Source organism: Balaenoptera musculus, chromosome 6, assembly GCF_009873245.2.
Source record: "Balaenoptera musculus isolate JJ_BM4_2016_0621 chromosome 6, mBalMus1.pri.v3, whole genome shotgun sequence".
NCBI lineage: Eukaryota > Metazoa > Chordata > Mammalia > Artiodactyla > Balaenopteridae > Balaenoptera > Balaenoptera musculus.
Genome location: NC_045790.1, coordinates 48,146,275 through 48,168,667, shown reverse-complemented (window position 1 = coordinate 48,168,667; position 22,393 = coordinate 48,146,275). Strand labels below are relative to the sequence as shown.

Below are 22,393 nucleotides of genomic sequence, written 5' to 3'. Positions count from 1 at the left end.
ATCTGACCTCCAAAGCCCAAGCTCCGGCATCCAGCACCCCCTGCACCAGTGGACAAGTGTCTGAGACTGGGGAGCGCAGGGCGGTGGTACTGACCATCTGTGCAGGTCACTGTTTCGCCTACCTCAAACCAGTTGCTGCGCTGTCTTCTGAGGCTCCAAAGCTCCCCCTCCATCCAGGCTGATCTTCCCACTAGTGAGGCCACTTCCCAGGGTGCAGGAACCTTTTTTCCTTCACAGCTCCTTCCCTGGGGTGCAAGTCCCATCCCAATTCCTTTCTCTCTTTTTCTTTTTTCTTTTGTTCTACCCAGTTACATGGAGGTTTTCTTGCCCTTTCAGAAGTCTGAGGTCTTCTGCCAGTGTTCAGTAGATGTTCTGTGTGAGTCGTTCCACTTGTAGATGTATTTTTGATGTACTTGTTGGGGGCGGTGAGCTCCATGTCCTTCTCCTCTGCCATCTTGATTCCCCCCTCCAATTTTTGTATTTTATTGAAGTATAGTTGGTTTGCAGTATTTTCGGTGTACTGCAAAGTGATTCAGTTATACATATATACATAGGTATGTATTCTTTTTCAGATTCTCTTCCATTATAAGTTATTACAAGATATTGAATATAGTTCCCTATGCTATACAGTAGGTCCTTGTTATTTTTGATGGCTAAAAATTGTAGAGAACCATTTTCAAATGCCATTTGTGACTCATAATGTTAGAAGAGTTGAAAGAAGACCCATTTGATTCATTCAGTGAGTCAATAAATATTAATTAAACATGGATTAATTAGCATCTGTGCTAATTTGGCGCTTTTTTCTGTTTGCCTATCTCACAAACAAAACCATAAATATAGGATGGTTAAAATATGATAGATTTTTTCTCACTCACCTAACGTCTAAAACAAATTATTGCACAAAAGGTTTTTTGTGGTTTGGGTCAAGAAGTGGTACACTTGACTTCTGCTCCCATTCCATTTGCTGGAATTCACGGTCTTGCCCACCCCTAACTGCAGAGAGGCTGGTAAATGACCTGACTGTGTGCCTAGGAAGAAGAAAAGTATTTGGTTGGTAGCAGATCCATCTCTGCCATCGCTTCTAAAATGGAAGGCATCGTGCTATTGAAAACAAAGTTGCTGTTAGCGGAGGCCTAGACTTCGGCCCTGAGAAAAAGTTACTTACAATGCTCTCTGTTCTTGGCTGCACTCAAAAAGCAAGACTTCATCTCCTCTGGCTCCTCTCTCCATCTCCCTTATACTGGGCCAAAGATATTTTCCAAGCACATATGTTCAGATTTTTTCCCATTGGGTTTTGATTTTACCCAGAGTCACACATGAGTGAAAGAGGTGTGAGCCAGAGCCCAGACTGTGCACAGGAATGTATTTCCAAGATTTGCTCCTAGGGCTGCTCATCTGTCCCTGCCTGTCTCTCCAGCTGCTGGTCCTTTCAGGTCAGGACAGTGCCTGTTTGGTCGAAGGCCTCTGCTCTAAAGGCAACACAAGATGGCACTCCTCCACATCAGTGCATATTGACGTGCAAGTGTTAGTGGACCTTAGGTTCACCCTTGTACCAGGGCTCCCCTTGCTTACCACTGAGGCTCTGGATCCCCTGTTCCATATCACTTGAACAGGAGCCATAATCCAAAAGCTCAGGGGTATGATGAGGTCTAAAGGAAATGAACAATAAATGATTCTCTTAATGGTTTCTTTTCTGTGTCTGACTCTGTTGAAGAGACTTGATTCCTTATATTGGGCCTGATAAATTGAAAAGCTTGCCTTTGTTTCTATTTCCTTGTTCTTCTTATATATATGCAGATATAAAACTAAGCATAATCTCCTTGGATGTATAGCTCTCATGCGACTATAACACCAATTTACAGATTCAATGAAAGAGTAATCTGTAAACCCTATCAATTTCCAGAAATCAACACGAATGTAATCTGCTAGCTGATGCTGACCCACAGAGATGACATGGTGGACATGGGCCTGATGGCTGAGGCTCTGCCCACACTGCAGAGGCTCTGTGATCATGGCTCAGCCTGTCTTTTTTTTGTTTTGCCTATTGTGAAAAGCTTTTTGGTCAGGCATGCCGTGACCTTTTTTAGCATTCTTTTAGCACAAATACATAATTTATCACTTCACTCCCTCTCTGCATCTCTATTTTTTTTCCTTCTTAGTTGACTTCCATAATTAAAATAATACTAGCTAATGGGATTATAATCAAGCATAAACATAGGCGTGGCATCACACAGCAGTACTCATCTCACCTAGGTGACTATCTAGGTGATCTAAAGTGGACTTAAATTATTTTTGTTTTGTTTTTTAGTTGACCATTAAAATAAGAATTCCAACCTGAAATTTTCTTTTTTTTTTTTAATTTTTATTGAAGTATAGTTGATTTACAATGTTGTATTAGTTTCAGGTGTACAGCAAAGTGAATCAGTTATACATATACATATATCCATTCTTTTTCAGATTCTTTTCCCATATAGGTTATTACAGAATATTGAGTAGAGTTCCCTGCTCTATACAGTAGCTCCTTGTTAGTTATCTATTTTATATATAGTAGTTTATATATGTTAATCCCAATCTCCAAATTTATCATTTCCCCCCATGTTTCCCCTTTGGTATCCTTAAGTTTGATTTCCAGATCTGTGAGTCTGTTTCTGTTTGGTAAATAAGTTCATTTGTATCATTTTTTTAGATTCCACATATAAGTGATATAAGATGATATTTGTCTTTCTCTGTCTGACTTACTTCACCTAATAAAATAATCTTTAAGTCCATACATGTTGCTGCAAATGGCATTATGTCATTCTTTTTTATGGCTGAGTAATATTCCATTTTATATATGTACCACACTTTCTTTATCCATTCCTCTGTCAATAGACATTTAGGTTGCTTCCATGTCTTGGCTAGTGTAGATAGTGCTGCAGTGAACGTTGGAGTACATGTGTCCAACCTGAAATTTTCTAATATTGAATTAATGGGCTCTCAAAAAAAACCTCAGCTCTCACCAGGACTCAAGAAAAACTAACACAGTGTAATTCACTGATTATCAAACCTGGCTGAATGTCAGAATCACCTCAGAACTTGTTCAAAATAGAGATTAGAGCTTCCATCCCACCACCTGAGATTCAGGCTTAGTAAGTCTAAGAGTGCAACTCAATAATATGTACAAGCTTTTTCTAATAGATGTAAGAGGGTCAGTTGATTAAGGACACTTTTCAGTATAAAGTTCTATTAATTGTAGATACTTGGGTAACTCTGTGCTTTGTCTTAACAATGGATTATGAAGGTAATGAGAATGCATAAGTAGCCTGTGCTAACAACAGCGCCTCTAGTGACAGGGCGATAGGTCGTTACTTTTCAGCAAAAGCTCAATATAATTAATTAAGGGCTGGATTTAATTCAGTGACATTTGAATTTTATAGCTATACACTTGCAGCTATAAAACCACCTTTATTATTAAAATTCCTATAGGAAAAATAACTTGGTAATTGTGAGTCTGAAACTGGTCCCTAACTTGCTTTTCCCCATTGGCACAGTTGTTTTTATTACACACAGTGAGGCAAATATTATATATAGCAGGACAGATTATGTTTTTTCAACAAGTGCCCTGGGGGTTCTGAGGCAGCTAGTCCGCAGACAAGGATTTGGGATCTCCAGTTACAAGCACTGGACTTGAGGTCAAAGTTCTGGGGTCTACTTCAGTCCTACTGCTTGCTTGCTTTCTGGCCTTGGACAAACCATTGGGCCTTTCTGAGCCTAAGTTCCTCATCTATATAAAAGATAGAAATTCTTTACCTGACTCTCAGGGTTGTTATGACAACAAAAACAAATTCAGATAATGTGCATAGTACACCATATGCACACATATATTCATTTACGAGATATTTATTGAGGACCTACTATGTACCAGGACTGAGTGGTAGGAACAAAGAAGAGAACAAGAGGGGTGTGATCCCTGATTTTATGGAAGTTACATGGTGAGGGGTGGGAGGCAGAAAACACACAGATAAGGTAAATTTTGATAGTTCTAGTGCTTAGGGAGAAAATAAAATTGGCATTGAGCTACGTAATGACTGGTAAGGGAGGGAAGGCATGTATGCTTTAGAAAGGCCCCAGTAGGAGGTGATATTTGTGTGGAGACGTGAATGACCAGAAGATAACTGTGCAGAAGTCTTCAGGTGCAGGATATCAGGGAAAGGGAACAGCTGGGACAAATGTGCTGATGTTCTGGAAGAAGGGACCGAAGGGCTGCAACAACAGTGATCAACTGGAAGTGTGGCCTCAGGGAGGTAGAGGGAGGGTAAACAGCTGGGCCTGAACACGTAGGGGATGGTTGGGCATGAAAAGGAGCTTGAAATTTCGTTGTAACTGCACTGAAAAAGCACTAGATAATTTAAGCAGAGGACTTGTGTGATCTGATTCATGTGGTGGGAGCGAGGAGACCAGTTAGGCTGTGGAATAGTCCACCCAGAGAACGTGGTGGCATCAGATTATAGCAACGGAGGGACTGGTTAGATTTAGAATACAGTTGACGTGCGAGCCAAGAGCTTCTTAGGGTCAGGAGGTAAGGTAAATACACCCGTATTAATTGTGTCATTCCCGCTGCACTCTCTTGTTATCACCCTGCATTAGTCTCAGAAAGCATTATAGTACGAAATCACTCACCTTCACATCAGGTCATACATAATCTCAAACACATTGAATATAGGTGAGATAAGGAAAAGGATCCCAGTCAAAACAGATAGACAGCCTATGCATATATTCAAAGGTGAACTCCTCAGAACCCGCCTCAAGTTTCTGTCCTTAAATATATTGATAGTTCTAATGAGCTAATAACCCATGCCTAGAAAGCAATTAAAGGGGAGAGGAAAAAAAAGAAGGACAGCTTCTAATATGAAGCTGGGTGATAGTGCAAGCGGGAAGAAAGGATAAATAGATGATGGAGAAAACAAAAAGTATGAAAAGCAGGTGTAAGACTCCGAAGGGCATTGGTGAATTATGGTTTTCTTCACAGTTAATGAAGGCACAGAAGAGTGAATGCCATTGTAGATTGTCCTGCCTATAAAATGGTTGAAACAAAATTAAATCCATTTGGCTTACAAAAAATTAAGCTTTGGGTGTATGAAAATGATCTCATGTGGACCCTTATTTCCCCAGGTGCTCAATAAATGAATCTTTTCATTGTATTTTGTGGTCATGTACATGAAGTGCTGTATTTTTATCCCCAGCTGGTAAAGGCCTATTAAAGTGTAATGTACACAGAATTTCCACTCCTGGGAAGATGCCATAGATGTATTTTTTCCCTATTCCTCCTGGTAAATGCAACTAAAGTCCAGACATTGTATATAAAACAAACATAAGAAGACTGAAAAGGAGAGAGGAGAAAACAGACTGGCTAGGGACCTTGGGTACTGAGGAATGACACAATTGTGACTTCATTGGGTTTTCTGGGCTGTTTGTTTGTTTGCCTCATAAAGCCCAAACTTGGAGCTGAAGAAGGCGGCTGCCAGGAAATGCAACAGAAACAGAAAAAAATGTCCCAGCTTAAGCCTGCTTCCTCTACCCAAAGGAACAGGAAAGGGGCAACCTAGCAGGACAGAAAACTAGAAAATGCTGCTCTACTCCAAACACCACCCACACCAGCAAAGCCTGAATGGGAAGACTGGACTCCTCGGCAGACTGAAACATGGTTCCCCAACACCCCCATGGATGTGGAGTCAGAGAAGATGGATTTTATCCCCACAGGGGCATAATGTGGAGACCACATGGGGATCCTAGACTTCTACCCTCATCCTGCAGTGTCCCTCTTCCTCTTCCCGCTGTGGTGGTGGTAGAGAAAGCCTCCTGGAGAGTTAGGACTTTCATTCATCACCAGCAGTAACAAGGCTTCTCCCACGGCAGGGTCAGTGGAGAGCAGGGGGAAACAGAAGCTCCACCCAGGCCCAGCAGTTAAGAGGAGTGCCCCATGTGGATCACAAAGGAAGCCAACTGGAGAACCTGGACTTCTACTTCCACTGGGTAGTAACCAGGTGGCATCTCCCTGCTCCCCGACCTGAGTGGTTTCAGAGAACAGCAGCTAAAACAGATTTAAATAAGGTCCAGAGTTGTATAACATGATATGAAAATGTCCAGGTTTCAACCAAAAAATCACTCATCATACTAAAAACCTACTTTTAACAGTTTCAATGTAGTGATGGAAGTTCTATCCAGTGAAATAATCCAAGGAAAGGAAATAAAATGCATATAGATCAAAAGGAAGGAATAAAACTGTTTGCAGAAGAAATGACCCCTACTTAGAAAATACCAAGGAATCTACAAAAAAAGTTCTAGAACTAATATATAAGTTTAGCAAGGTCACACTCTGTACAAAACGACTGTTTCTGTATACTAGCAATGAACACATGAACACTGAGATTGAAAATACAATATCATTTACCATCCCTTAAAAAAAATAATAATTGGGTATAAATCTAACAAATTATGTCCAGGACTTGTACACTGGAAACTACAAAACTCTGATGAAAGAAAGTAAAGGAGATCTAAATAAATAGACATACAGTGTTCATGGATTGGAAGACTCAACACAGTAAAGATGTCAATTCTCTCTAAATTGATATTCATGTTTGTATATTTCCTATCAGAATCCCAGCAAAATTTTATGGTTGTAGACAAAACTATTCTAACATTTATGTAGGAAGGCAAAGAAACTAGCATAGCAAAGAATAATAAAGTGGGAAGAATCAGACTCAAGAATCAATTTCAAGATTAATTATATAACTACAATAATTAAGACTGTGTGGTATTAGTAGAGAGATAGACACATAAATCAGTGGAACAGAAACAAGAACACAGAAGTAGAGCCACAAAAATATACTCAGCTGATGTTGACAAACACAAAAGCAATTCCATGGAGGAAAGATAGCTTGTTCAATTAATGGTGGTGGAGCAATTGGACATCCATAGGCAAAAAACAAATAAACTTTGACCTAAGTCTCATGCCTTATATGAAAATTAACTCAAAATATATCACAGACTTAAATGTAAAATGTAAAACTGGGAAACTTTTAGGAAAAAAATAGGAAAAACATTTTAGGATCTTGGTCTAGGTAAATAGATCTTACACTTAACATTAAAAGCCTGATCCATGAAAGGAAAACTCGATAAATTGGACTTCATCAAAGTTAAAAACTTTTGCTCTGTGGAAGATCCTGTTAAGAAGATAGGGGAGGGCTTCCGTGGTGGCGCATGGGCTTCCCTGGTGGCACAGTGGATAAGAATCTGCGTTCCAATGCAGGGCACACAGGTTCGATCCCTGGTCCAGGAAGATCCCACATGCCACAGACCAACTAAGCCTGTGCACCACAACTACTGAGCCTGAACTCTAGAGCCCGCGAGCCACGACTACTGAAGCCCACGCACCTAGAGCCCGTCGTGCTCTGCAACAAGAGAAGCCACTACAATGAGAAGCCCACGCACCACAACGAAGAGTAGACCCCACTCGCCGCAGCTAGAGAAAGCCCACGCACAGCAACGAAGACCCAATGCAGCCAAAAATAAATAAATTTTTTAAAAAAAAATTTTTTTAAAGAAGATAGGGGAAAAAATCTATAGACTGGGAGAAATTTATTACAAACCACATATCTGACAAATGACTTACATCTAGAATGTAAAGAGCTCTCAGAACTCTATATAGTAAAAAATAATCCAATTATAAAATGCTAAAGGACATGAAGAGACATTTCATCAAAGATATAAAGATGAAAAATAAGTACATGGAAAGATGTTCAATATCACTAGCCATTGGGGAAATGCAAATTTTAAAAAACCACAATGAGATATCACTACACACCTATCAGAAAGGCTAAAATTAAAACTAATGATAACGTCAAATGCTAACAAGGATGCAGAGAAACTAAATTACTCGTACATTACTGGTGGGAATGTGAAATGATACAGCCACTCTGGAAAACAGTTCAGCAGTTCCTTAAAAATCTACTGTATGACCTAGCAATTACACTCCTGGGCATTTATCCCAGAGAAAATGAAGACAAATGTTCACACAAAAACTTGTACAGGAATGATTATAGATGCTTTATTTGAATAGCCAAAATGTGGAAACAACCCAGATGGCCTTCAACATCTGAATGGCTGAACATACTTGGTACATCCATACCATGGAATACTACTCAGCAATAAAAGAGAGCAAACTATTGATACATACCACCATGGTATCATGTGAGACCTGTAAGAATCTCCAGAGAATTATTCTGAGTGAAAAAAAGCCCATCAAATAAAGTTATGTACCATATGATTCCATTTATATAACATTCTTGAAATGCCAAAATTATAAGAAATGGAGAACAGATTAATGGTTGCCAAAGGATTAAGGCAGGGCTGGGGCAGCATAAGGGATCCTTGTAGTGATGGAAATGTTGTTCTGTAGCTTAACTTCATCAATGTCAGTGTTCTAGTCATAACATTGTACTCTAGTTTTGTAAGATATTTCCATTGGGGGAAACTGGGTAGAGAGTACGCAGGATTGCTCTGTGCCATTTCTTATAACTGCATGTGAATCTACAACTATCTCAAAATAAAAATTTAATTAAGCCCATAAACACAGAATTTATTGGATCATTTGTTAATTTAATGATAAGATGCACAAATCATCCCAACTTGTTGGATACCATGCTCTCTCCTCAGATTCTTTTTGTGACAATTCTATGGTAGCTAGACAGGTGGGTGCGTGGACGGATGGTTTTTATAGTATACAGTTAGAGTTTTTTCCAAAGGAAAACACGGTCAGTGGAAAAAGCCTGGGTATGTTCATTGTTGGTCATCTCGAGTTTCAAGGGAATACCCAAAGCCACCATCTAATAAAATGTCACGCTCCTTCTCACCCTCAGGAAAGCCACTAGTGAAAACATCGCGAGGGGCTGTGATCAACACGGAGGAGCCCGCGATCACAGTTGATGTAGGAGGCACCGTCAAAACAGTTCGAGGCGTGAATGTGACTATTAACTGCCAAGTTGCAGGTGAGAAATGCATTCATATGTTAATTCATTTGTTCAAATATTAATGGAGCCCTGTGCTAGGTTGGGGGCTGGAAAGATAAGTACAAATTCTGCTCTCAGGGATTTGGGGCTAGTAGGAAAACTCAAGCATGAACCTCAGTCACTCTGAAAGTGGAAAGTGCTGCCGCAAGTTGAGAGGAGGAAAACTGGGACAGATGAAGGGAGAAGAGGTGGTTTTTATCTCCGTCTTGCATACTGGTAGAATGTGAGCATGCAAAGATGGGGTCAGAGGGTGTTCCAGGGGGATGACAGAGTGTGAGAAAATTCATGGAAGTAGGGAAGCCGCAGGACTTCAGGGGAACAGCGTGTGCTTTGGTCTGGTCAGAGCCCAGAGTGCATAGATAGGGTGGTGGGGCTTAAACTTTAGTAATGTGGGTTGCACCTGTGCCGTGGGAGAGTTTGAACGCTTGGATGAGGAGTTCAGACAAAGGCAGAGTGAAAGTGACATTAAGGGGCCATGCAGTGCATAAAATGGATTGAAGAAAAGAAATACAGGGACAGAGAAGCCAGTTAAGAAGTCATCATAGGCTTCCCTGGTGGCGCAGCGGTTGGGAGTCTGCCTGCCGGTGCAGGGAACACGGGTTCGAGCCCTGGTCCGGGAGGATCCCACATGCCGCGGAGCAGCTGGGCCCATGAGCCACAATTGCTGAGCCTGCGCGTCTGGAGCCTGTGCCCCGCAACAAGAGAGGCCGCGATAGTGAGAGGCCCGCGCACCGCGATGAAGAGTGGCCCCCGCTTGCCGCAACTGGAGAAAGCCCTCGCCCAGAAACGAAGAGCCAACACAGCCATAAGTAAATAAATAAATAAATTAAATTAAAAAAAAAAAAAAGAAGCCATCATAGTAGGGCTTCCCTGGTGGCGCAGTGGTTAAGAATCCGCCTGCCAATGCAGGGGACACGGGTTCAAGCCCCGGTCCAGGAAGATCCCACGTGCTGCGGAGCAATTAAGCCCGTGCGCCACAGCTACTGAGCCTGTGTGCCACTGAAGCCTGTGCGCCTAGAGCCTGTGCTCTGCAGCAAGAGAAGCCACCGCAATGAGAAGCCTGTGCACGGCAACAAAGAGTAGCCCCCACTCGCCGCAACTAGAGAAAGCCCGTGCACAGCAACGAAGACCCAACACAGCCAAAATAAATAAATAAATAAATTTATATCCAAAAAAAAAAAAGAAGCCATCATAGTAGTTTAGAGCAGAGGTGCTGGGGCCTGAACTCAGGGCAGTGGTGGTAGAAAGCTCGGGAGTGGATGGCAGGGGTGAGACCAACAGGAACCTGGAGCTTACTCACATCAGAAGTAGGTAGGAGTCACTAATGAAAACAGCCAATTTTGTTAGGGGTGTGATACAGGCATTGCCCTTGGGTAGGCCTTGCAAACTCAGAGGCCTAAAGGGACCAGAAAGTCACAGGGAAGTGGAGGAGTAGTGGACCAGAGGTGGTTGTAGTATGCTCTTCATAAAGGCATCTACTGTCAATTAAAAAATAAAAAACACCCACATAGACTGGAACAAAGCTCAGCTACCAATTCTGCCTTCCTGTGAACTGCTAGCCTGTCTACCCTAAGGGTTTTCACCCCCACAGTGCAAAGGAAAAATGGATGGCTCTCGTGCCCAGCGACAGTCCCCTGCTTGCTGTCCTCATCAGATATACCTTCCTGCGGCACCCAAACCACGGTTCCCCAGTCATACCCTGTCTGCAAAAACGACAGGCATTGGCACCCCCTGCTCTGGGGGTTTCTTCCTCTTAGATCTCAGCCCCAACACTGGAAGATTTACCTCCACTTGTGATTTATAAGGCCAGAGATAACCCATTTTAAAAGAAGTAGGAGGAGAATCTTCATCTACAGCATGTTGTTTCCAAAGAACAGCCAGGTCTGGTTTTTCTCTGAAATGTTCTGGTAGCTCCAGGAACCCAAAAATATAAATCTCTCTCTGTCATCATGCATTAGCTTCTTCTTGGTAAAGCTTCCCTTGGCCTGTGCATCCAGCCTCATCAGTGAAAGCTTCTGGAACTAAATCCCTTCAGGTTCTATACTCCGAGATTGGGAGTAGGACAAAATCTCTGACAGGGCTTCCCATGAATGAGTTGCCCCTCTATACACAGACTGGTGGTAGAGGCAGGGTCCTTTGTGCAGGACCATCACTCCTCATGTGATCACTAGGAACATGGGCCTTGGAGACGGAGCACCAACTGGAGATATGATGGACCATGTTGAGTCTCCTCTTAAGCGCTGGGATTGGTAGGACTAAAAGAATGGGAAGCAAAGGGCAGCAAAGCAAGGAATTGGGCATTTGAGGGAGACTGAGAGAACCAGAATCCAGGTGGAGAAGTATTTATCATGGGGAACCCAAGACAGTCAAACCAGCTTTGGTCAACTCTTCCATGCCACCTAAGGCCATGTCTCCCGACTTCATCCAGAGACTCACTCTTGGTAACCTGATGGTGAAATCCTAGGTTGTTAGGTCCAGTTTTTGCCTGGCCATGTACATTAGGTTCTTTGCTTTAATGTTTATTCATAGGGCCATTTGTATTAATCATGGTTAACTAAAATAAATGTGTGTCTCTGCCATTATGCCTTTTGATTTTTATTCAGTGTAGATGGGAAAGAACCTGCTTTTGATTAAACTGTTGGTCTGTGAATTTACTGGACAAAGAAATCATTCTTGAGCTGAGTCTCCAGTCAAAATACTGACAGCTATAATGCTAAATGGCAGAAAAAACTAGTTTTACTTTGATGCTACAAGTGGCTTTTATGGCTCTCTTGTGACATAATTTTAATGGCTATATAATAGTGTATTTTAAGAATATTACATAATTTACCTAGAATAACTCATGTCCTTACATGTTTGAGTTGTTAGCAGTTTTTCATTAAATAACTTTTTGCATACATATGCTTTCAACATGTAAAATTCAGCCTCACAAATTCTTCCCAACTCTTAAGCATAAAAAGCATTAAGCAATGAGTATGATGAGGCTTTTTCTTGAAAAGTGATCCAATCCTTTAATACCACTCCCAAACTTGTTCTCTATTTAAGAAAATTCAGAAAACTGAGTAGGAGATAAAGGGTTGGAGGAGGAGTGTTTCAGTCATTGGGAACAGGATGTGCCTGAGGTAGAAAGAGTGTGTTGGATCTGAAGGAGTGAAATGTGGCTGGTGTGTCTGTAGGATGGAGAGCAGAGAAGACAGTAGTGTGACGTGTGGCTGGGAGGTGGGGAATAGTAGGCAAGGGCTAGATCTTACATGCTTTCCTAGATTATGGTACAATTTGGAGCAAGGGAAGCTTTTGCAGACTTAGGATATAAAATTGTGAGGACTGGTCATGTAGAAATAACTAGTTGAGGAGTCAATGATAGGCAGTGTATTAGCTAGGGAAGGCTAGACTCTGGTAACAAGTAGACTCCCAAATGTGTAATGACTCAAACACAATAGAAGTTCATTACTGCCTACCTAGGAGTCCAAAGAGTGGTCCTGGTCAGCTGGAGGGGATCTGCCCCCCACAGTCCTTCAGCATCACAGAACACTGGTGGCTCTGTTATCTTGAATACATGCCTTCCAAGGTCTCCCCAGAGGTTCTCTCTATCCTGTCAACCAGAAGAGGGGGAAAACAAAGTGTAGACGATGGTTGAGAAGATTTTAAGGGTGACACCTGGAAGTAACACACATTACTGCTTCTCACATTCCTTCTTAGTCACATGGCTACTCACAGCTACAAGGGCTGTTGGGAAATATAGCCGGGCTGGGTACCCAGGAAAAAGAAGAAACAGCTTTCAGTGTCTGCCACAGTCAGTGTGAAGAAATGTGGAAGGCTGTAAACCTTTCCAGACTTACATGGTTCTTTAGAATAATTGCCAAGGCTGACATTTAAGTTACTGTATCCTTTCCTTGTCTTGCACCAAGCCATCAAAGAAACTTCTAGAACTTATCATGTCAAGATGTACCTTTCAGTGGATGCCCCACCTCAAGATGTTGACAAGCTGCCATGGTGCAAGCAGCCTTCCAAGTGTAACAAGTGGTCTAGTTAACAAGAATATCCTGTCTGGGATTTAAAAAAAGATGATTATACATCACCCTACCTGGCAGCTCAGTGGAGATTAAAGACACTAATCCTCATAATCATATCAAGTTACATCCCATTATGACTACACTCAGTTACTGATCCTTTCAAGCAGCAGGGAGAGCACTGTGTTATTGATAAGGTATGCCACAAAGGGGGAGAAGTAAAGGCAGGTCCTTTTCCTTCCTTTTTTAGACACAAATCATACCAGGGAGTCCAGAGTGTGGAGCCTATCGAACTAACTTGTCAACAGCATAGCTTTGGACTTTGTTCTGTGGTGGAGTATATTTTTTGTCATTTTTCAGACATTTCTTTGTGTAGAATGTGCTGTCACATCACAACAGGCTTGGGAAAAAAAAAAATCTTCCACATCCTGACTAAGCTTCTCACCAAGAAGAGCACTAGCAAAGCCAGCACAAATGGATTCTAGAAAGTTCTCTCTTAACAATAATGTTGGTGTTACAATTACAGCAGAAAGGTTAATTCCAAAAGTAGGAAATATTTAAGGATTTGATACCAGAAATAATAGTGCAGCAATTCATACCTTTTCTAAGGAAGCAGTCTGGTATAATGGCAGGCAGTGTCATGTACTTGTTAGGATGGGGATCCCTAGCATCAAATGTATCTGAGTTTGGATCCCCACCTGCCATTTGTAGGTCACTGATTGGCCATGAGGTAGAGAGGAGGTACAGGGACTCTGTCACCATGTAATCATTCAGGAATCCAAACTAATGTCATTTTAGGCAGATTTCATAATCTCTTCAGGTTCCAATTTCCTCATCAGTAAAATGGAGTTAATAACAATGCTTCATATGACCTTTGTGAAAAATGAGTGATTATGTTTATTAAATGTCTGGCTGATAGCAAATACTCAGTAAATGTTCTTTCTCCATCTAATGTGTTCAGGATATTTTTGTATAGCTCCTGACCTTGGTGCATTCCCAATGTCTAGGTATTCTAAACATCATTGTTAGGCATGTATATCTGGTACCTTTTCCAGGGACTCTGGCATATATGAGGGCTGGAGATATTTTCTGAAGCATCGTTGTCATCTCTTGAGAGGAAAAGAAAAAAGAGATCTCTGGTGCATTGTTTACTTTTCTTCTCCCCTTGTTCCAACTTTGTTTGTAATATGTCAGAACCAGTCACAGCAGGACTGGCTGTCATTCCAAAGTATCTTTTTGGTGTCATTCTCTGCTTAAGGCGCATAATCGCAGGCAGGAATCCCCCAAAATGTGACACCAGCAACTCCATCTCCATTGGCAAATTCTTGATGCAGGTCCGTGTTTGAGGGAGTCTAAGAGAGGTTTGCTAATCTATGTATTAAAGAATGATTCCTACATCATTTGGCTTCCCTCGGCACTGCTGTCACTTCTGTGGTCCCAGTTTTACAGAGACTGGAGGTCACTTCCTTCTACCCTTCATTAACCTGAACATGTCCATTCCTCCCATGAACTCCCCTGCTCTCAACTGAGGAATTCAGCACTTTTGGCAAAGACTCTGTTTTGTCCTGTTAAACAGACTTGCTTTCAAAGGGGCATGAGGCCAAGAGTGATGAAGTGATGAAGGAAGAAGCTTACACCCACTTCCTGGAGACATGAGAAATGGCTCCATCCCTGGGTCATCTCTCTCTCCCTCCTCCTCCTCTTTCTCACCATCCGTGTCTCCCCTCTGGCTGTCCTACAGGCACATAAGCCCTGACCAGTGAATGACACATAGGGGAGCAGCAAGTCTTGCTGCAGGAGCTGACCATGTAAACACAGTGTTGGCTCTGGAGACACACACGCCATGGCCCATGGACACGGTCATGGAGAGAGAGCATTCCCCCCCGACCATTCACTTAGTCATCACGCTTTTGCTGGTGGAACTGACAGCCCATTAGTCTGGTTCTCCTACTCGGCCTCCTCGCTCTAGAACAGCCTCAGTTCCTATCAGGGATTGTGTGCTTACTGCCCACAGCCCTCCTCTGAGGAAGGTGCCAGTGACAAGTGCTACGTGTAATCAGTTCATGGTGAGGGAAAGTGGGTGAATACTTGAAAAAGATGGTTTGTAGGACCTCATTTTTCCTTACACTTTCAGGAGAGAAATGACTGGAAGGGTTTTCTTCAACTTACTTTTCAGAGGCTTTCTCCTGAATGCCATGGAATTTTTCTTTTTTTTTTCCCCAACATGAAAACGGAGCTCAGGGACCAAAGTCTAAGCTGGCATGGCTGGGCATCATGATGCTCTTGCTCTCCCTAGTGGTGCTGCAATGAAAAATCAGCTTTTCTGCCTCTCACCTGCATCTTTTCTCCAGGTGTATTTGGAGATAGTGCCAGCCTGGCCCCTCTCATGCAGCTGAGCCTTAAGTTTCACAGTGTGTGCCCCTCCCTGATGGGACAGGGCTTCGGTATCCAAGTCTCCACCCCTTTCAGCAGCCTTGCCTCCTTTCTCCGGCCAGCCTGCCAGTCCCTAGTGATTCACATTGAATTATGGGTAATCTGAACAACAGCAAAAGAGAGAGGACCAGAGAGTCACTCTCCTGTTTCCCATTAACAGGGAGAAAAGCCCTACAGATTGGCCAGACACTTGGGCCACACACCTTAGGCCACCATTCCACCACCGGAAACTCCACCTGAGGCAGCAGGCCAGCAAGGACACCAGTGAATTCACACAAGATAGCTCATCGTTAGTGAGGGAACATATGAGACCACCCTTCCACCCCACCCCACTTCCTGACTCTGGGAGTTCAGGAACAGCAAGTGCTCAAGGGGTCATAATGAGGGCTGATGAGCTGGCTGTTACAAAGTAGACTGTGGGTAAATTTTGTTCATCAAGGACAAGCAACAGGTACACAGGTAACTCCTTGAAGGTGTCTTCATTCTCAACAGTACGCTGCCCATGAAGGGTAAGGCTGCCCTTGCCCCAAGGGCAAAATCCATCCCCAACTCAGGGAAAGCACAGGACTAAAGCTCTGGCTCTGACTGTTCCTGGCTTTGACCCTGTTTACCTGGATCTGACATTCTGAACGTGCCCTGGATACATGTCTAAGAGTTTTATGAACAAACGTTGCGAGCTCAGTTAGCAGGCTAGACAGTGCAAGGGATGGAGCTTTCTACTCCCCGGAGACCTGTGAATTAATGCCACACGCTTTCTGTCTCTCAGCTCACTCAGAACTTGGTCTCCTATGCAGACCATCTCAGAAGGCTTGTCCTAAACTGGGGCCTCCTTACCAGCATGTGACCCACAGGGAAACTTCCTCAGGAATTAAAGCCATTCTTTTGTCTTAGTCTACTCAGGCTGCTAAAACAAAATGCCATGCATGGGTGGCTTAAACAGCAGAAGTTTATTTCTCATGGTTCTGGAGGCTGGGAATTCCAAGATCAAGGTGCCAGCCCATTCAGTTCCTGACCAGGACTCTTTTCCTGGCTTGCAGACAGCTATCTTCTTGCTGTGTCCTCACATGGTGAAGAGAGAGAGAGAGAGAGAGAGAGAGAAAGAGAGGGTCCCTTCTTATAAGGGCACTAATCCCATCACAAGGGCCACCCCCCTCATCACAATCTCATCTAAACCTAACAATCTCCAAAGGCCTCACCTCCTAACACCATCACACTGATGGTGCTTAGGACTTCAACATAAGAATTTACAAAGGACACAAACATTTAGTCCATAACACTCCTAGAGGATAAAGCCTGACTTCCAAAGACAGGAACCCCATCCCACTTCAGATGTGCATACTCTCCCCAGCTCTCTCTCACAACAATAACTTAGATTGAGGAGAGAGCAGAACACTTTCTTTTTGTCTTTCTTTTTCTGTGGTGATACTGATAGTTCAATCTTTTCTTGTTCTAAGAAAATACTTAGGCTTCAAAGAATACAGGCTTGTTTTCTACATAGAGTGTCAACTCTGGTAAGGATCTAGCAGCTTTCATTTGTCTGGTTCATGAATATATCTACATTTTGTAGCTTTTAACTTTCTACTGAGATATAATATTTATACAGAAAAGTGCACATATCATAAAGGTCCCAAGCCCACCAAACCAGCCCCCAAGTCAAAAAACAGAGGATTAGTAGCAACCAAGCTCCCTGTCCCCACTCTCAGTCACAGCCCCTCCCAGTCCATCCCAGTCTCTCAGAGGAACCCCCCACTCTGACTGCTGACAGCAGAGTACTGATGTTACCAGTTTTTGTTTTCTACTTTCAGAAACAAAATCATACAGTGTGTACTCTTTCACGTCTGGCTTTTCTTATTTAACGTTAGGTTTGTTTCATGTAGTTGTCAGTCATTCATTTGCACTGGTGTATACATTCAGTTCTGAGGTGTTTTCTCCAAAGAATTTGGGTTCACTCCTTCCACCCTGGCAAGTGCCCTTTTCCCAGCTGCCTCCTTCCTCTTCTTTGAACCGGCCTCTCTCTTCCTGCCTCATCAGTGTGAGGTTTAAAAGGCAAAAGATCCCAAGACAGCTGAGAGGTCAGAGGCATTATTTAGTTTGGCTGAAGGGGAGTAGAAGACGCCCAGGCACATGCTTCCTGCAGAGCAGCCCTGGGGCGGGCCCTGGCAAGAGTCTGTAAATGCCTCCAGGGTCACCTGAATGTGTTGGCTGATGAGTTTATTTTTTTTTCCTCCTAGGTGTGCCTGAAGCTGAAGTCACTTGGTTCAGGAATAAAAGCAAACTGGGCTCCCCTCACCATCTGCACGAGGGCTCCTTGCTGCTTACAGCCGTGTCCTCCTCGGATCAGGGCCTGTACTCCTGCAGGGCGGCCAATCTGCACGGGGAGCTGACTGAGAACACACAGCTACTGATCCTAGGTAAACACCTCGAGGCCGGCTGCCCCCTGCGGACCCCACTGGGGGTGACTGTCTAACCCACCCTCTACCTCCTGTCCCTGATCCAATGAAGTGCATAAAGGTAAAATCAATATCCCTTCCCTTCTCCCCACCTTAGGGCCTCCCAGTAGAAAGAACACAGACCTTGGGGCCAAGCAAGCCAAGCAGACGTCAGTTAGAACCCTAGCTCTACTGCTGACTCACTGTGTCACCTTGGGCAAGTCACTTAACCTTGCTAAGCCGTAGATGCTAGTCTCTGTGTAGAAACTTATGGAACAAGATTGCCCATGTTTGGGTAAGAGTTGGCAAATAGAGGTAACAGAAGTACAGCAGTCACTCTTAACTCCTTCTATGTTAAGGACTTCTTGGAGAATCAGACGAAAACTATAGATTACCTTGTCGAGAAAAATTCATAAATGCAAAATTTTTTTTAAATTTCAGGAAGTTCATAGTCTAGTCCACCTGAAGTCCACACGTGTACACCCCCTGTCTTTGTCCGTTCCGGCTGCTATAGCAAAATAGCCACAGATTGGGTGGCTTGTAAGCAACAGAAGATTGTTTCTCACCCTTCTAGAGACTGGAAGTCCAGAATCCAGGTGCCCTCATGGTCGGGCTCTGGTGAAGGCCCTCTATGTGGCTGCAGAATCATGGCTTCTTACTGTGCCCTCGTATGGCAGAAGGGATGAGCCAGCTCTCAGGGGTCTCTGTTATGAGGTCACTAATCCCAATCAGGAGGGCTCCACCTTCATGACCTAATCATCTCCCAAAGTCTGTACCTCCTAATATCATCACCTTGAAGGAGTTAGGATTTCAACATATGAATTTGGGGGATGCAAACATTCAGACTACAGCACCCCCAAACATAAGAACCCCTGATTAAAGAGTCTATCACAGTTCCTGGCATAAAATAGTTATTTAAAAATAACAACAATTGCTGAGACACCATCAGCACTCACTGATGCCCAGGCTGGACTCAGCCACTTGCAAGCTACAACCCTTTTGTCCCCCAGATTAGGACTCTCTGCTTCTCTTCCCCACAGAGGCTGGGAATTGGTGGGCTAGGATAAAGAGGCTTGTTTTGTTCTTACTTTTTTTAAAAGGCAATTATTAGAGCACGTGTGCTAGCTATCTCAGGAAGAGAAAGCCATCATTCTTAGGGGAAAAAAAAAAGGAAAATGTGAGAAATATGAATAATTACACACCACGCATACATACACATACATACATTATGGGCTTCCGCAGAGAAAAATAAGTAAACTTCTATTTTCACACCCCAAATTGATGATATACCAAAGCATAGGGTCTACCCCTGCCCACTCAGATTTCAGAGACGCCCACATGGGTTTTCATCTCAACAGTGGCTGCATAAACCTCCAGTTATCTTAGGAAGCTGCAGAAAATCAGCTCCGTGAAGGATGTGATTTGTTTTGTTTTGGATTTCATCTGGCTGAGCTGCTCGTCTGGAGCCTGGGGCCCAGAGACTCTTGCCCCACACTGAGTTGTGGAGCTTACCGTGGTCTTTTCCTCCCTAATAACCCTTCCTTGTCGCCTCTGCTAACAGAGCTGAAAGCATAGGATGTGTAGCTGCTACCGCAGCTCCACTAGTGAAGTGTGTAAGGTCTGGGAGCCAGATCTGCAGCATTCCAACGCTAATGCAGTGTGACCGTGAACGTGGAGTTTGAAGAGCATGACGTCTTCCCATTTTAATCAAACTGGATGGGAAAAAAAATCACTAGTTAGATTCTTAATTTTAGGGCTTTCCGCAATCAGAAGTCTTGGTTTATTCATCAAAGTTTGTTACTTTCTTTAGGTACTTTATGGACACAGGAGTAGTGTTTCTCTTTTTTTTAATCAGCCCAAAATGTGACTTCATTTTTAAATGAGGGATTTCATGTGTAAAGCTGAGGTTTCATGCCAAGGCCTGTGACTTAACTTGTAACGTGGAGACTTGAAGTGTCATGAGGCTGACTTTCACTCATGTGTTCATATAACTATTCATTAAGTGGGATGACTATTCATTAAGTGTTGCCTCGGAGTCCCATGTAGAGCTTTAGGATAAATACAAGCAGTGACCTCTGTCCTTGGGGAATTTACAGTTTCCCTCAGAAGATCAGCTGGACATGCCCTGAAGAAGTAAATTATGACAGAAGCTGTAAGGACATTAGGAGGGTGTGACATTTGGCCCCGAAAGATCGATGGTTTTAAAGATGGGACATAACCTCCCCTTTTGGCTCTTAATAAATAAACAAAGACTTCTTGAATTTTAATATTCTTGAAGGAATATTCAATTTCAGTACTCTTGAGGGAATTCCATTTCCCTCAATATTTTTGAGGGAATATTAAAAAGGATGGGAGGAAAAGAGTCTAGGTTTGAATAAACTGTCACTATCAGTTACTAAAATGATGGTATATCAGAGTAGAAAGAGACCTTGGAAATGATGAGGTTTTTTCATCATTTTATAGATGAGGAAACTAAGGCTTAGAGGGATTAAGTGACTTGCCCAAGTTAGTGAATGAAAGAGCCACAGCACAAATTGAGTTCCTGAATCCAATTACGATGTTTTTACCCTATACCATATAAAGAATATTTTTAAATTATATAGAATATATATAGAATGTCTTTACAATTTTTAATTTATATATATAAATATATAAACTCATCACCGTTTTCTGTATGTGTTGGTCTTTTGTAGTCAAAGGCACAGTAGACAGAAGGCATGTTTCTGAAGTAGATTCAGGCACCACTGTGACTTCTTTATTTGCCATCCCTAAAAAGTACTGAACAAGGTGACAAGCACACAGTAGGCCCTCACTGAACACTGTTGAAATGACCATCAATTACAAGGGCAACCCTCCTGCTTCTCTTTCCACTCCAACAAGTGCTCTAGAGAAAAAGGTGGGAGTTGGCCTTGGGGTGTGAAGCAGTGCTACAGGAGATGCAAGAAGAAGCAGAGCAGAATTCTGCTTCTTTCCCAGGAGAATCTGGGATCATTCTACCACTAGGTTCAGCAGGTGCTTGCCTCTTTATTTGTTCAGTGGAAATAATAAGCAAGCCACTATACTTCCCTTTTTGTCACTTTTACCTCTGGGTAACTGTGATTCCTGAAGACGTCAGCCCTGACTCCTTATAAGATTTTGAATAATAAATCATCCCTATCCTGCTTCTCTGATCCTACTTGGGCATAAAAATCCAGATCACAAAGCAAATTCCCAGCCTCACAATTGGACCCTTTTCTTCCTAGAAAAAAGCCACTCACAGGATCCTTCGAAATAAGAAATTCCTGGGGTGTATCCCAATCTGTGGGGACAATAACAAAGTACCTCCCTCTAAAGGTTGTTATAAGAGTTAAATGAAAAATATTTTAGCACAGGACTTGGCATCTAGTAAATGCTGAAGAAGCACTGGCTTTTTTAAAGTGCCTTTATAATATAGTTTTATTTAGCTATGCGTTTATAGAGTACCCAGTGGTACTGTGGGCTAGAGTGGCATACTGTAAGGAACTCCGGAAATCAACATGCCTGATTCTTTATTACTGACCTTACAGTTTCAGGCATCAAATATTATATTTGAAATTCAGACTCACCTTGATGGGAACACCTTCTCTATAGGAAAAATGATGTTAAAGGTAACAAGAGTAACGCCTGCCTTACACACAGACACACTTATATGCATGGCCGCCTCCCCCTGTCCCCTTAGCACAGCCTTTATGCTGTAACCTGCCTGATGCACCATCTGCCTTCTCACAGATCCCCCCCACGTCCCCACGCAGTTGGACGACATCAGGGCCCTGCTCTCAGCCACTGGACCGAACCTTCCTTCGGTGCTGACGTCTCCGCTGGGAACACAGCTGGGCTTGGATCCTGGGAATTCCGCTGTCCTTGGTGAGTCCAGCCCTCTGGAACATTGGGCAGAGATCCAGGGCCGGACAGGATTTATGGGTGGGTGACTATTTGCAGATGGGAGGGAAGCAGCAGTCGGGGGTGGCCAACAGGAAATCACTAAATTGCCTACAGAATCCAGACTCACCAGTGGAAACTTGGCTGACTTTCCATATGAGGTGACTGAAGTTCTTAGTCTGGACCCGAGCTTGTCCAGAGTCTAATGGGGCTCCTTTCTAAATCCTCTTGGGCTGATGCCACAGTCCAGATTCTCTCAGTCAGATTGATGGCGCTGAACTTGAAGAAAGATACAGCAGTGCAGAACAGCTCCTATATCTCCTCACCCCTTGCCAGCTGTATCCCAGTACTCCTCCATTGCCTCTTCTTACCTAAATTAGAGCTATAACCAGCTTTCAAGGAGAAAACTGCAATATCAGTACCTCCCAAAAGCCAGGCAATCTATTTAAACCTCCTTCAGTAGGTGGGGCATAAAACCAACCCAGAGAGGTTCCTCTGCTTCTTTCCCAGGAGAATCTGGGATCATCCTACCACTAGGTTCAGCAGGTGCTTGCCTCTTTATTTGTTCAGCGGAAAT

The 22,393-nt window shown here is 43.1% G+C and overlaps 1 protein-coding gene across 2 annotated transcripts in view; it reads left to right on the top strand.

Moving 5' to 3' along the window:
• The window catches only part of ADAMTSL1 (ADAMTS like 1), a 1,026,618-nt gene that overhangs the window by 912,894 nt on the left and 91,331 nt on the right, over positions 1-22,393 (top strand). For both annotated transcript variants that reach the window (XM_036856350.1, XM_036856351.1), the window contains 3 exons: positions 8,898-9,026; positions 17,722-17,901; positions 21,667-21,801. In XM_036856350.1, coding sequence (XP_036712245.1) covers positions 8,898-9,026; positions 17,722-17,901; positions 21,667-21,801 — 444 coding nt within the window. The remainder of the gene's footprint in view (positions 1-8,897; positions 9,027-17,721; positions 17,902-21,666; positions 21,802-22,393) is intronic.